The sequence below is a fragment of the Thalia democratica genome, chromosome 3, assembly GCF_965202585.1.
Source record: "Thalia democratica chromosome 3, ktThaDemo2.hap1.1, whole genome shotgun sequence".
Taxonomy (NCBI): domain Eukaryota; kingdom Metazoa; phylum Chordata; class Thaliacea; order Salpida; family Salpidae; genus Thalia; species Thalia democratica.
Window position 1 is genome coordinate 80,867,888 of NC_139167.1, and position 13,849 is coordinate 80,881,736.

Here is a 13,849-nt window from a genome sequence, read left to right on the forward strand (position 1 = left end):
TTATAAAACTTTTAAACAACATATAATATGTTATCATTGAATATAAGCCTCAAAAAGAAGTATATAAAATACAAAATTTGTTTATAAATAATAAATACTTATATAGATTATAGGTTTGATAATTATTTTTACTAAATAGTTAATACAAACTAAGCATAGTTTCAAAACTGCAAGTATATTGAAGACTTAATTGGTGTTATTTGCCTCATAGTTATAAAAAAATTAACTAAAATAATGTTGAAAAAAGAATTCTATTAAGTTGGTAATAAACATATCAATAACAAAAAGGTGTGCACATTTTAATTTAAGTTAAAAACATCTGGTGTTTTTCAGTAAGTTCATAAATGATTTAAGCAATAATGTTTATTTTTGTGTTTTTATAACCATGAAATTAAAAAAAAACCTTCACTTTTTTTTCAAGTACATTAACAAAGAAATACCTTCAGGATATTTTTCTGAACAACTGTTGCTGGCCAATTGTGCAAAGTCAAATCATCAGTTTAACAAACACAGGTTTTGATTTCCATAACTCACTTTTCTGTTACACTAAGTGTTAAACGTTTCTTCACCAAAATAAAACTTTTTAATAAGGAAGGTATGTAGAATAAGTTTAGCACTAAAGTCTGTAATTAAAATAAATAATGTTAAGCTTAAAAAAGTATACTAAAACAATTTTATTGGTAATGCTGATTAAACAAATTATTAAAGATTTAATTATTGTAATAACAACTATTTTTGCTTGAGGTAAAAATAAATTTGGAATTAAGTAAATTATGGTTCAAGTATTACAAAAACTAACAAAGGCTTTTAAACAAAAGATAAAAACTAAGTTTAATCATTTGACCTATGCATTAAAACCAAGTTAAAAATCAATTCACAGTAAATTAAAAATAAAAGGTAAAACTAGCATTCACAGTGCTAAAAATAAAAAATAAGTCACAGTTTTTTAGACACAGTCAACAGTAATTTTATAAATATAATTCATAACAAAAAATGTTTTAGAAACTTATTTACATTTTGTAACAGTTGATTAAAAAAGTAAAATTAATTTTTCATTAATATAAAAAATATTTTTGTAAGGTTTGAAAAACTGTTGAAAAATTTTATTATTCTTAAACTATGCTGCAATAAATGATAACATCTATATTTAACCAAAAAGCAGTTATAAAGAGTTATATCTAACATTTAAAGTTCTTCTGGTACAAAACAAGGCATATTTGTGATAATTATGAATCTTTTTTACTATAACCTTTTTAGGATTATGGTCAATTAACAAAATTAGATAAAAGTGAGATGAAATTATACACTAGAAAAATTCTTGACTGTAATAAAAGGCTTTTTCAAAAATATGGATATTTCAGATAAAATGATTAAATTTGCAAAACTAAGGTGTTTTCATTGATGTACCCTATCATAAATTATATAAAAAAAACTTTGAACAATGTAACAGTTTTAAACAGTATTTTTAATGTAAAAAACTACTATTAATTAAACTATTACAAAGCAATACACTAAACAACTTTAGTAAATTAAATAAAAACAGTTAATGTTCATATTGAAAGTTAAAAAAAAACTAAACAGATTCATACTTATTCTTCCAGTCCTGGTACTTCTTCTTGTACTTGTCGGCTGACGGCTTGGTGTGGTTCAGCACATCCAAAACGTCCTCGGTCCTGATCTCGTCCAAGTGGAAATCAGGGAGCTCCTCCTCCTCCGTGTGGCTCTCCAGGGTGTCAAATATCTTCCTCACCACCCTCATCGCCGCCTCCTTGCTCACCAGCTTCAAATCAGATCCCGAGTACCCCTCAGTCCTCTCTGCTATCAGATCATAGTCTAGTTCTGTTTTTATCACCAACCCCCCTTCGCTGTTGCAGCGCGGTAAGAATTTCTCAACCATGCACTTTCTGGCCTCGTGCGTGGGCAGGTCCACCAGTATTCTCTTTTCCAATCTCCTTAGCATGGCCTGGTCCAGCTCCCAAGGCAGGTTGCTGGCTGCCAACACAAACACAAGGTCATCAGATTTTGCCAGGCCGTCCATCTGGACCAACAGTTCAGTTTTCATCCTCCTGCTGCCTTCGTGCTCACCTCCTGGGGAGGAAAAAGATCCCCTCTGGCTCATCACGCTTTCTAATTCATCTAAAAATATTGTAGAAGGGGCGTGGAACCTGGCCAGTTCAAATAAAACCCTGACAAGCTTTTCTGAATCTCCCCTCCACTTGCTGACAATGGTTGATGCTGATATGTTGAAGAAAGTTGTGTTGCACTCAGTGGCGACTGCCTTTGCCAGCAGAGTCTTACCATTTCCGGGCGGACCGTACAAGAGTATGCCTTTCCAGGGCGTCAGGATTCCCGTGAAGAGTTGCGGGTACTTTATTGGGTAGATGACTGCTTCTTTCATGAGCTTTTTGGCGTGGCTCAGGCCTATTATGTCGCTCCATTTGACGTTTGGGTCGTTCAAGTAAATGTCTCTGCTTATCACCGATGCCAAGTCGCGCATTTCTTGGTTGTGCCCGGCAAAACCCCCCAGTGGTTTCTGAATTTTGTCATTCAATGAATGGTTTTCAATGTCCCCGGAAGCTCCTTTTATTGCATCGTGTAGCATTGCTCTCACATCAACAATTTCTCTTTTGAATCCTTTCTGCTTGGCGGTGTTGTTTTTGGTAGCTGATGCCACGGTCAAACCCAGTTCCTCCGTTTTCATGTGCGGAAACTCTCCACTCAAAATGTTGGGCTTGCTGTCATTTTTGAAAAGTGTTGTGGTGGACTCAGGGTGTACAGTAGGCTTGTTGATGGCTCTTCTCTGTTTCCTGAAAGAGCTTGGCCTGCTCCTGCCTGCAACGGGAGCAGATCTTGCCTGGGCCTTGTCCTTTTTGCCAATAATTTCAGGGAGTGCAGAGATTTGCTGGTTGTTGTAAGACTTGGACTTACTCATTCTGGTATTTTTAAATTTTGGATCATTTGCATGGTTATCAATTTTTTTGACAATTTTAGGTTGCTTTTGGAACTTTACAAAGTAGTATGATTCATACTCTTGCACAATGCTGTCCAAGTCCACATTGTCACACACCTGCCACTTGTTAAAGTTGATTTTGGACTCTCTTTCAAGAACTTCCTTTGTGTCCAAGTAGCCATGGTCAGTTAAGTATGATGAAATTAGAAGCAGCAAGTTTCTCTTTCTGGTCTCAACCCTCAGGTCTTCAGACTCCCTGACAATGTTGGCTGTTTTAAGTGATTGGTAGCTCAACTCCATTACATTAGTAGTATGACAAACAAACTGAAATTTTACTTATGATAAGTTTAACATATTTTTAATAAAAAAAAACTTGAATATTTAAGAAAATTTTATAGAGAGGGAGCAGAAACCATTTGTATTAAAGTTACCTGAAATTTTTAAACTTTTAAGTCTATTGAGATATAAGCCATCATAGTAAAAGAGTTTAATAGGTTCTTAATAAAAGACATATACTAAAAATTTTTAATAAAAATCATTGTTCATATAAGTTTTCTATAAAAATATCTTTTAGTATTGGGTATAGTTGCAAATTGGTAATGAGCAAATAACCAAAAATTACTCAAGCATGAAATTTCACTCAAGCATAAAAACATTTATTCAGTAATCAAAACTCTTTAGTTCTAGAACTCTGGCAACGCTGGTATAAGGTGGTTGATTTAACTGGGACATGATATAACTGGGCCATAATAAAACTTTGCCAATAGATGAAAAAGACAAAAAGGTAAAACAGTGGTCCTTCTTAATATGGTCTTCAAGGTATGTAAGATTACTTGTAAAAAATAATTCAGCGCAGTCAAAGTTAGTTTTAGTTTAGCTATTTAATTTATTTTTTATTTTGAATTTATTTAAATCAACTTGAATAATGAGTAAAAAATATTATGTTCAATTATGTTTAAATAACTCAATCATAAGCAATAAAAATATTATTATCATAATAAATTTATCACTTAAGTAATATTAAACACAAATGGAATGATGAGTGAAAAATATTATGTTCTATTTATTAAATAACAAGTAACAAATAAAACATTATGTTGTTACTAAAACTGCAGAATGCAAAGAATTTTTTATAGTTAGCCTAATGCACAACAAAATGTCAGCTGATCACTGTATTTATTCAATTGCTGGCAGCCAGAAATAAAATAATTTAAACACTTGAAAAAACTTAGGCTTCAAATATCAAACTTGGAATAATATTTTTTGTTTTTTATAAAATGTACAGAGTTGCCACACTTTCAGGGAATTTTCAAATGATAGAAAATCTCAGGGAAACTCAAGGCAGTTTTTATTTTTTCTAAAAACCTCAGGGAATTTTTTTTCTAGATCTAGAATGAGATTTAGTTTCAATATTTTGGGTAAAAAATGTTAATTTAATTTATTTTCAAGTGCTAGTTAAAAAAATTTTAGATTTGCAGCTAGTTCTTTAATATTCTTAGAATAACCATAATAATTTTTTAATAAATAATAAAATTATTAAGAACTGGAAAAAACTCAGGGAAGTTTGAAGTTACTCAGGGAAGTTTCTGGTCACTCAGGGAAGATTTTTATACTAAAAAAGTGGCAACCATGAAAGTTAATTCCCACACCACCATATGAATATTTTTGCATCTGATTAGCAATTTAAAACTTTTATTCACCAATAGTCAGGTATGTACTTCAATCTTATAAAAAATAAGGAAATTCTTTATTAAAATAAAGTTGAACTCCACATTGCATTTAGCTGAAGATTTAAAAAGTCTTTTTGTGAATTTAAAAAAACTAAAAAGGTGCTGTATATCTTTTTTTTGTGGTTTATTCTTTTGCAAAATTTATTAAGGCTATAAAGTGGATAAATATTTTTTAAATTTAAATTTAATAATAGCTATTATTTCAAAGCCTAAATTTATACACCATAAAAAAGAGATGTATAAGATATAGTTTTGTTATCTAGTCAAACTTGAACATTCTACATGTAAATATTGTTAGAATTAAAGATTTCCACGAATTTTTTTTAATGTCTCAAATTAATGGTTGTTACTTTTTTTTGCCTAAATTGTCAAATTCAAAAATTTTCAGAATTTTCTAAAATTTAAAGATTTTGGTAATGATGAACATTTGAAGCACACTATTTTATCTTTAATTTTCTTAGCAAAATCACCAAAAATTATAAGTTTTTCTTTTTTACAGTGATCTCAATTTACCTAAACTATTTATGTCATATTAACTTATTCATAGTTTAAATATTTTTATTTTCATAATAATGATAAACATACCATTTGTTCAAAACTGGCTTAAAATGTTATAGGGGGTTCCAACATTTTTTATACAAATATTAACATTAACCCTTAATTGTAAGCTATAACTTTAAACCATGAAATTCTTTTCATAGATTTAAAAATGTTAACTAATTCTTGATAGTAAGTTGTGTAAAAATTTTCAATAAAAACAGATAGATGAATTTTTTACTACTATTGATATTCTCAGAAATTTAATAAATCTACTAAAAATCAATATCCTCCTTCATTTTGATTGGAATTAAATTTTCAGGTAATGTACTATTTAATTTTAAGAAAAAACCATACTGAATTTTTAGAAAAAATCAAAACTGCCTTAAGTTTAAATAAAAATCAAAATTCCCTGAATTTCCCTTTGATTTTCTATAATTTTAAAATTCCTTGAGTTCCTTCAGTGTGTGGCAACCCTGTAACTATCAAAAATATTTTTTAGCCCTGGTAAGGAAAAAAAAATAGTCAAAAAAGTAACTGTGAAAAGTTCTAAATTCTGTTGAACAATTGTTGTCTCTTTAAAATAGATTTCAAATTTTGACATATAAATACTTACCAATACAAACACTGGAAAAGTTTTTTGAAAAGTTTTTTAAATTTCTTTAGGATTTTGAACAATTTTTTTGTCCATTTTTACTTTAAAGTTAACTAAAAGCTAAAAACTGTCTTAAATTAATACTTAAAAATTGCTTGATTTTTTCTTTTCAAATAACATTCTAAATGATACAAAACAAAATGTATATGATATATTTTTGTTCTTTCATCATAACTTCAACATTTTACATGTAAAAATTGATAAAAATATAAGGTTTTCCAGGATTTTTTTTCAAAATATCTCAAACTAAGAGTCTTTCCATTTTTTTGCCTAAATTGTTAAATTACAAGATTTTTTCAGGTTTTTCTAGAATTAAAAGATTTTGTCAATGCTGAACTTATGACGCACACTTTTTTATATTTTACTTTCTTAACAATATAGCTTAAAATATATTTATTTATTATTTTTCAGTAAGAGACCTCAAATTTTTAGCAACTCTTAATTAGCTAGTTATAAATCTTTTCATTGTGGAATTTCTGTTAAACTCAAAATTCAAATTATCATAGATACTGAAACTATTTTTGTAAAATTTAATCAAAATTTTATCAATTTCTTCCAGGTTGTTAAAAATCAAGTGTTTAGGTCCTTTTTTAATATAAAATTAAACTTCAATTAAAAAAAAGCTGTTACTTATAGTATACCAATATTTAAAGCTACTTTAAATGTGTTTTTTAGTAAATAATTTTTTTCAGGATGCAAATATTTAAATTTTTATGATCAACTTTTTGCTTTTATAAGTTGAAATTTTGTTACTTGGCATGTAAAAATAGACTAGAACTCTAGGGTTTTTCATGATTTTATTCCAAATTATTATATATTTTTTCTCTAATTCCAGGCTTTTTGCCTACATTATCAAATTCCTGGTGTTGTAAGCAACCCTAAAGTATATATATTCAAAACAAAAACAGGGTATTATTTTTACATTTCAATTCAAAATTTTCTACAAAAATTTTTGATATTAAGCAAAGAAGTTAATTAATTTCAAAGGATATAGTTATAAAATGAAAGAAAATCTATGTTTAGTAAAAAGTTTTATTTTTTCTTATCTAGTTTCTATAACTATCAGATACAATACATGCAACTTTACCAGGAATTTGACAACTTAGGCAAAGAAACCAGCTAAAACCTGGAATTTGGGAAAAAAAAAACTTGAAAAACCTACTATTTTGAGCAAAAAACACTAAAAAATTCTAGAATTTTAACAATATTCTCATTTTCAGTAGTAAAATTCCAATGGACTCAAAAAATCTATTATATTAATAAAAAAATGTAGAAATCATCAAAAATTATTTATATTAAAAAACAAATTTAAAGTAGCTTTTCAGTATCTTTTCAATGTTTTTATACTATATAAAACAGTTTCTCACCTTAAACTTAAAATAGACCAAAAAATGTGTACTTTTTAAAACCTGGAAGATATTTGGTAAACCTGGAAAAAAATTCCAAAAAACAAGTGGCAACCCTGGATACATTAAGTAACTTTTAAAATACTGAACATATGAAGCACCTTTTTTATATCTTAAATTTTCTCAGCAAAATCACTAAAAATTTATTTATTTTTCTGCTTTTGACTTAGACCTCAAGTTTTCAGGAACTCTTCATTAATTAGTTTCAAATGCTTTCAATGTTGGATTTTTTTTAATTCGAAATTTCAAGTATTATAGTAAATTAAGTTTATTTTTGTAAATTTCTTTTCAAATTTATGATTTCTTTCAAATTGTTAAAAATCAAGTGTTTTGGTTCTTGTTGAGTATAAAATTAAACTGTTACCTGAAATTAATAAACTTTTAAGTCTATTGAGATATAAGTCATCGAAGTGAAAAGGTTTAATAGGTTTCTTAATGAAAGACATAAACTAAGAATGTTTAATAAAAATCTACTGTTTCTATAAGTTTTCTATAATATCCTTTAGTATAGGGTGTAGTTGCCAGATTGGTAATGAGCAAATCGCCAAAAGTTACTCAAGCATAAAATTTCACTCAAGCATACAAATATTTATTCAGTAATCAAAACTCTTTAGTTCTAGAACTCTGGCAACGCTGGTATAAGGTGGTTGATTTAGCTTGGACATGGTATACCTGGGCCATAATAAAACTTTGCCAATAGATGAAAAAGACAAAAAGGTAAAATAGTGGTCCTTATACCATTGGTCTTCAAGGTATAACAAATAACTTGTAATAAAATAATTCAGTGCAGCCAAAGTTTTAGTTTAGCAATTTAATTTATTTTGAATTTATTTCAAACAAAATAAATAATAAGTAAAAAATATTATGTTCTATTTATATTTTGATAACTAAATCAAGAGCAATAAATAATTTATTATAATAATAAATATTCACTTAAGTAATATTTAGAACAAATTGAATGGTGAGTGAAAAATATTATGTTCTATTTATATTTTATTAATTAAACCATAAGTAACAAATAAAATATTATGTTGATACTTAAAGTGCAGAATACAAAGAATTTTTTTATAGTTAGCCTAATGCACAATAAAATGTCTACTGATCACTGTATTTATTCAATTATTGGCAACCAGAAATAAAAAAATTCAAACACTTGAAAAAACTTTGGCTTCAAATATCAAAAATGGAATAATGTTTTTTTGTAATTTATAAAATGTACAGGGTTGCCACACTTTCAGGGAATCCAGGAAAACTCAGGGAATTTTCAAACTATAGAAAAACTCAGGGAAATCCGAGGCAGTTTTTATTTTTTCTAAAAACCTTATAAGTTTTTTTTTCTAGATCTAGAATGAGATTAAGTAAATCTAGTTTCAATATTTTGGTTAAAAAATGTTAATTTTATTTATTTTCAAATGCTAACAAATAAAAAAAATTTAGCCTTGCAGCAAGTTCTTCAATATTCTTAGAATTAACATTGTAACTTTTTAATAAATAATAAAATTTTTAAGGACTGGAAAAAAACTCAAAGAAATCCAGGAAAGTTTAAAGTTACTCAGGGAAGTTTCTGGTCACTCAGGAAAGATTTTTAGACTTAAAGTGTGGCAACCCTGAATGTAGATTCCCTGACCACTTTATGAATATTTTTGCATCTGAGTAGCTATTTAAAACTTTTATCACCAATAGTTAGGTATGTACTTAAATCTTATAAAAAATAGGAAATTCTTAATTAACATAAAGTTTAACTCCACACTGCATTTAGCAGAAGATTTTAAAAGTCTTTTTGAAAGTTTAAAAAACTAAAAAGGTGCTGTATATCTTTTTTTGTAGTCTACTATTTTGCAAAATTTATTAAGGCCATAAAGTGGTTAAATTTTTTTTGTATTAAAATTTAATAATAGCTATTATATCAAAGCTTAAATTTATACACCATATAAAATAAATAAAAAGCTAAAATAGTTAAAATTATACTAATAGTCAGAGTTAATTTTGACATAATTAATAACTATCAAATTTTTTTTTTCAGCCCCGGTAAACAAGAAAAACAAATTTTAAAATATACTTGTGAAATACTTGTCAAAATTCTAAATTTTATTAACGATTTTTGTCTGTTTATCTATAGTTTCAAATTTTGAGACTTAAATACTTTCCTATTCATACACTGACAAAAATTTTATGAAAAAAAAATCAATTTTTTTTAAATTATATAAGAATAAAGCTAATTAGGAATAAAGAATAATTTAGGAATAAATAAATTATTTAGAAAGAAATTAAGGAAGTACAATTTTTATGTCCCATTTATTTAAGTTAAGTTGAAGCTAAAAAAAACTGTCCTATATTAATATATCAGGGTTACCACTTTACCTGAAACAGGGAAAAACCTAGAATTTGACAATTTAGGCAAAAAAACCTGAAATTTAGAAAACTAGAAAAACCTGGAATTTTGAACAAAAATCACTAAAAAAACCTATATAAACATGAAGTTTTTAATAATTTTATTAAGTTAGGTAACAAAACTTCAATCTGATACAAAACATCAATCATATGAAAAAAAATATTTTGTCTACAACAATTTTTATTTTAAACACATTTAAAGTAGCTTAACAGTATATATTTTTTTTTTATACTATTTAAGACAGATTTTTATTTTCAACTTAACTTTAAACTAAAAATAGACCCAGAAAAGTTTACTTTCAAAAACCTGGAAAAATTTTGAAAATACAAGTGGCAACCCTGATATATAAAAATTGCCAAATTTTTTTTTTGTTTAATTAAATTCTAAATGATACTGACAAAAGATGTACATGATAGAGTTTTGTTATCTAGTCAAACTTCAACATTTTACATGTAAAAATTGTTAGAATTTATGTTTTCCAGGATTTTTTTTTAAATGTCTCAAATTGCTGGTTGTTACTTTTTTTTTCCTAAATTGTCAAAATCAAAGGATTTCCAGAATTTTCTAGAATTAAAAAATTTTGGCATTACTGAACATAGGAAGCACTCTTTTTTATCTTAAATTGTCTTAGCAAAATCACTAATAATTTTTTATTTTTCTGCTTATGAGTTAGACCTCAAATTTTCAGGAACTCTTCATTAATTAGTTTTAAATACTTTTTAATGTTGGATATTTTCAATTGTAAACTTTTAGTATTCTGGTTACTAAAGGTTTTTTGTAAATTTCTTCAAAGTTATGTGAAGTTCTTCCTTATTTTCAAAAATCTAAAAAAAAAAACAATTTATACAGTAATCTTCCTTTATTGTACCAACATATGTTTCTGTGTGTTAACTAATCAACACACTTCAACTGGGTTCTGTAAAAAAATAATTATTGTAATATGGGAATAGAAGCATAGAATAAAGTAGGTGTAGATTTTTTAAAATCAAGTTTTTTGGTCCTTTTGAAGTATAAAATTAAACTTCAAGTAAAGAAAAAGCTGTTACTAATAGGATAACAACATTTAAAAGATACTGTATAGCTATTTTAAATGTGTTTTTATTAAATAACATTTTTAATGATGTAATTTTTTTATCATAAACTTTTTGCTTTTTAAGTCTAAATTTTTTATTTGCAATGTAAAAATAGATTGAAATTTCAGAATTTACCAAGATTTTTGTCCTAAATTCTTTTTTTTTCACAAATTCCAAGTCTATTTCGCCTAGATTTTGAAATTCCTTGTTCCTAAAAAGTATATTTATACTAGACAAAAACAGAGTTGTTTTTTGACTTTTTTTTATCCACAAATATTTTTGAAAACAAGTGAAGAAGTTAATTAAAGATCAGAGGAAATTGTTTTATAAGAAAGTAAAATAAATTTACTTTTCAAATTTTATACCTATCAGATGCATTTTATACCTAAAAAACAAATAACTATTAAAATGCAAATTAATAATAAAACTCCAATTAGGAACTTATTAAGCTTACCAAATTTGATCCTTTTTATATCTTAAAAGTTACTTGAAGTTTTTTACTTTGTGAATTGTATCTGATAGCTAAGGTAAAAATTGACAAAATAAAATCAAAAGTATCTATAACTTGAAGGTGGCAGCAATTATTCTATAGTATTTATACTTCATCATTCTTTGCCAGGGATTAAAAATATTTTTTTTTTGTTCTAAGTGATGTCTATAAACCTATACTATTCATTTTAACTTTTTCATAGTTTTAAATATTTTAATTTTCATAATAAGAATAAACTTACAATTTATTCAAAACTGGCTTAAAATGTAATAGGGGGTTCAAACATTTTTTTACAAATATTAACATTAACCCTTAAATGTGAGCTATAATTATAAACTATGAAATTCTTTTCATGGCATTAAAAAACTGTAATTTGACAATTTAGGCAAAGAAACCAGAAAAAAACCTTATATTTTGAACAAAAATCACTAAAAAATCCTGGAATTTTAACAACTTACTTGTTCAGTAGTAAATTTTCCAATGGACTGAAAAAATATATCATATTAATAAAAAAAATGTTGACATCATCACAAATATTTATATTTAAAAAACATATTTAAAATAGCTTTTCAGTACCTTTTCAATGTTTTTATATTATATAGAACAGTTTCTCAACTTAACTTTAAACTTTAAATAGACCCAAAAAATTGTACTTTTAAAAACCTGGAAGAAATTTGGAAAACCTGGAAAATATTTCAAAAAACAAGTGGCAACTCTGGATACATTTTACATCAAAAAACAAGTAACTTTTAAAATACTGAACATATGAAGCACCCTTTTTCATATTTTATTTTCCAAACAAAATCACTTAAAATAATTTTTTTTGAGCCAAAGACCTAAAGTTTTCAGGAACTCTATATTAATTAGTTTCAAATGCTTTCAATGTTAGCGTTTTTTTAAATTCAAAATTTTAAGTATTATAGTAAATTAAGTTTATTTTTGTAAATTTATTTTAAAGTTTATGTATTTCTTTCAGATTGTTAAAATTCAAGTGTTTTAGTTCTTGTTAGGTATAAAATTAAACTGTTACCTGAAATTAATAAACTATTGAGTATATAAGTCTATTGAGATATAAGTCATCAAATTGAAAAGGATAAATAGGTTCTTAATGAAAGACATAAACTAAGAATGTTTAATAAAAATATACTGTTTCTATAAACTTTGCAGCATAAGTTTTTCTACAAGTTTTCTATAAAAATATCTTTTAGTATAGGGTATATTTGCCAGATTGGTAATGAGCAAATCACCAAAAATTTCACTCAAGCATACAAACATTTATTCAGTAATCAAAACTCTTTAGTTCTAGAACTCTGGTAACGCTGGTATAATGTGGTTGATTTAACTGGGACATGATATAACTGGGCCATAATAAAACTTTGCCAATAGATGAAAAAGACAAAAAGGTAAAACCAAAAGTGGTCCTTATAACTATGGTCTTCAAGGAATGTAAAATTACTTAAATAAAATTATTCAGAGCAGTTTAAGTTATAATTTAGCTATTTAATTTATTTTTTATTTTGAATTTATTTAAGACAAATTTAATAATGAGTAAAAAGTATTATGTTCTATTTATATTTTAATAACTAAATCATGAGCAATAAATAATATTTTATAATAAGAAAATTTTCACTTGAGTAATATTTAATAAAAATTTAATAATGAGTGAAAAATAGTATGTTCTATTCATATTTTATTTATTTAACCATAAGTAACAAATAAAATAATATGTTGTTACTAAAACTGCAAAATACAAAGTTTTTTTTAGTTAGCCTAATGCACAACAAAATGTCTGCTGATCACTGTATTTATTCAATTGTTGGCAGCCAAAAATAAAATAATTTAACCGAATAAAAAAACTTAGGCTTCAAATATCAAACTTGGAATAATGTTTTTTTATATAAAGACAATTATGTACAGGGTTGCCACACACTCAGGGAATTTTCAAATTATAGAAAATCTCAGGGAAACTCAGAGAGATTCAGAAAAAGTCAGGGAATTTTGATTTTTTTTAAACTCTGGGTAACTCAAGGCAGTTTTTATTTTTTCTAAAAATCTCAGGGAATTTTTTTTCAAGATCTAGAATGAGATTTATTTAATCTAGTTTAAATATTTTAGGTAAAAAATGTTAATTTTATTTATTTTCAAGTGCTAATTTAGAAACTTTTAGCCTTGCGGCTAGTTCTTCAATATTCTTAGATATAACATTGTAATTTTTTAACAAATAATAAAATATTTAAGGACTGGAAAAAAACTCAGAGAAACTCAGGAAAGTTTAAAGTTACTCAGGGAAGTATCTGGTCACTCAGGAAAGATTTTTAGACTAAAAGTGTGGCAACCCTGAATGTAGATTCCCTGACCACTTTATAAATATTTTTTGCATCTGAGTAGCTATTTAAAACTTTTATCACCAATATTTAGGTATGTACTTAAATCTTAGAAATAATAGGAAATTCTTTATTAACATAAAGTTTAACTCCACACTGCATTTAGCAGAAGATTTAAAAAGTCTTTTTGAAAGTTTAAAAAACTAAAAAGGTACTGTATACATTTTATTGTGGTTTATTCTTTTGCAAAATTAATTAAGGCCATAAAGTGGTTAAATTTTTTTTTTCAATT

General features: G+C 26.2%; 1 protein-coding gene across 1 annotated transcript; it reads right to left on the bottom strand.

Moving 5' to 3' along the window:
• Positions 1 to 1,573: 1,573 nt before the first annotated feature.
• On the bottom strand, positions 1,574 to 3,250 carry LOC145831362 (katanin p60 ATPase-containing subunit A-like 2). The gene has a single exon (XM_082938601.1). It carries the CDS (start codon positions 3,248 to 3,250, stop codon positions 1,574 to 1,576), a length of 1,677 nt encoding a protein of 558 aa, XP_082794727.1.
• Between the last annotated feature and the right edge of the window lie 10,599 nt (positions 3,251 to 13,849).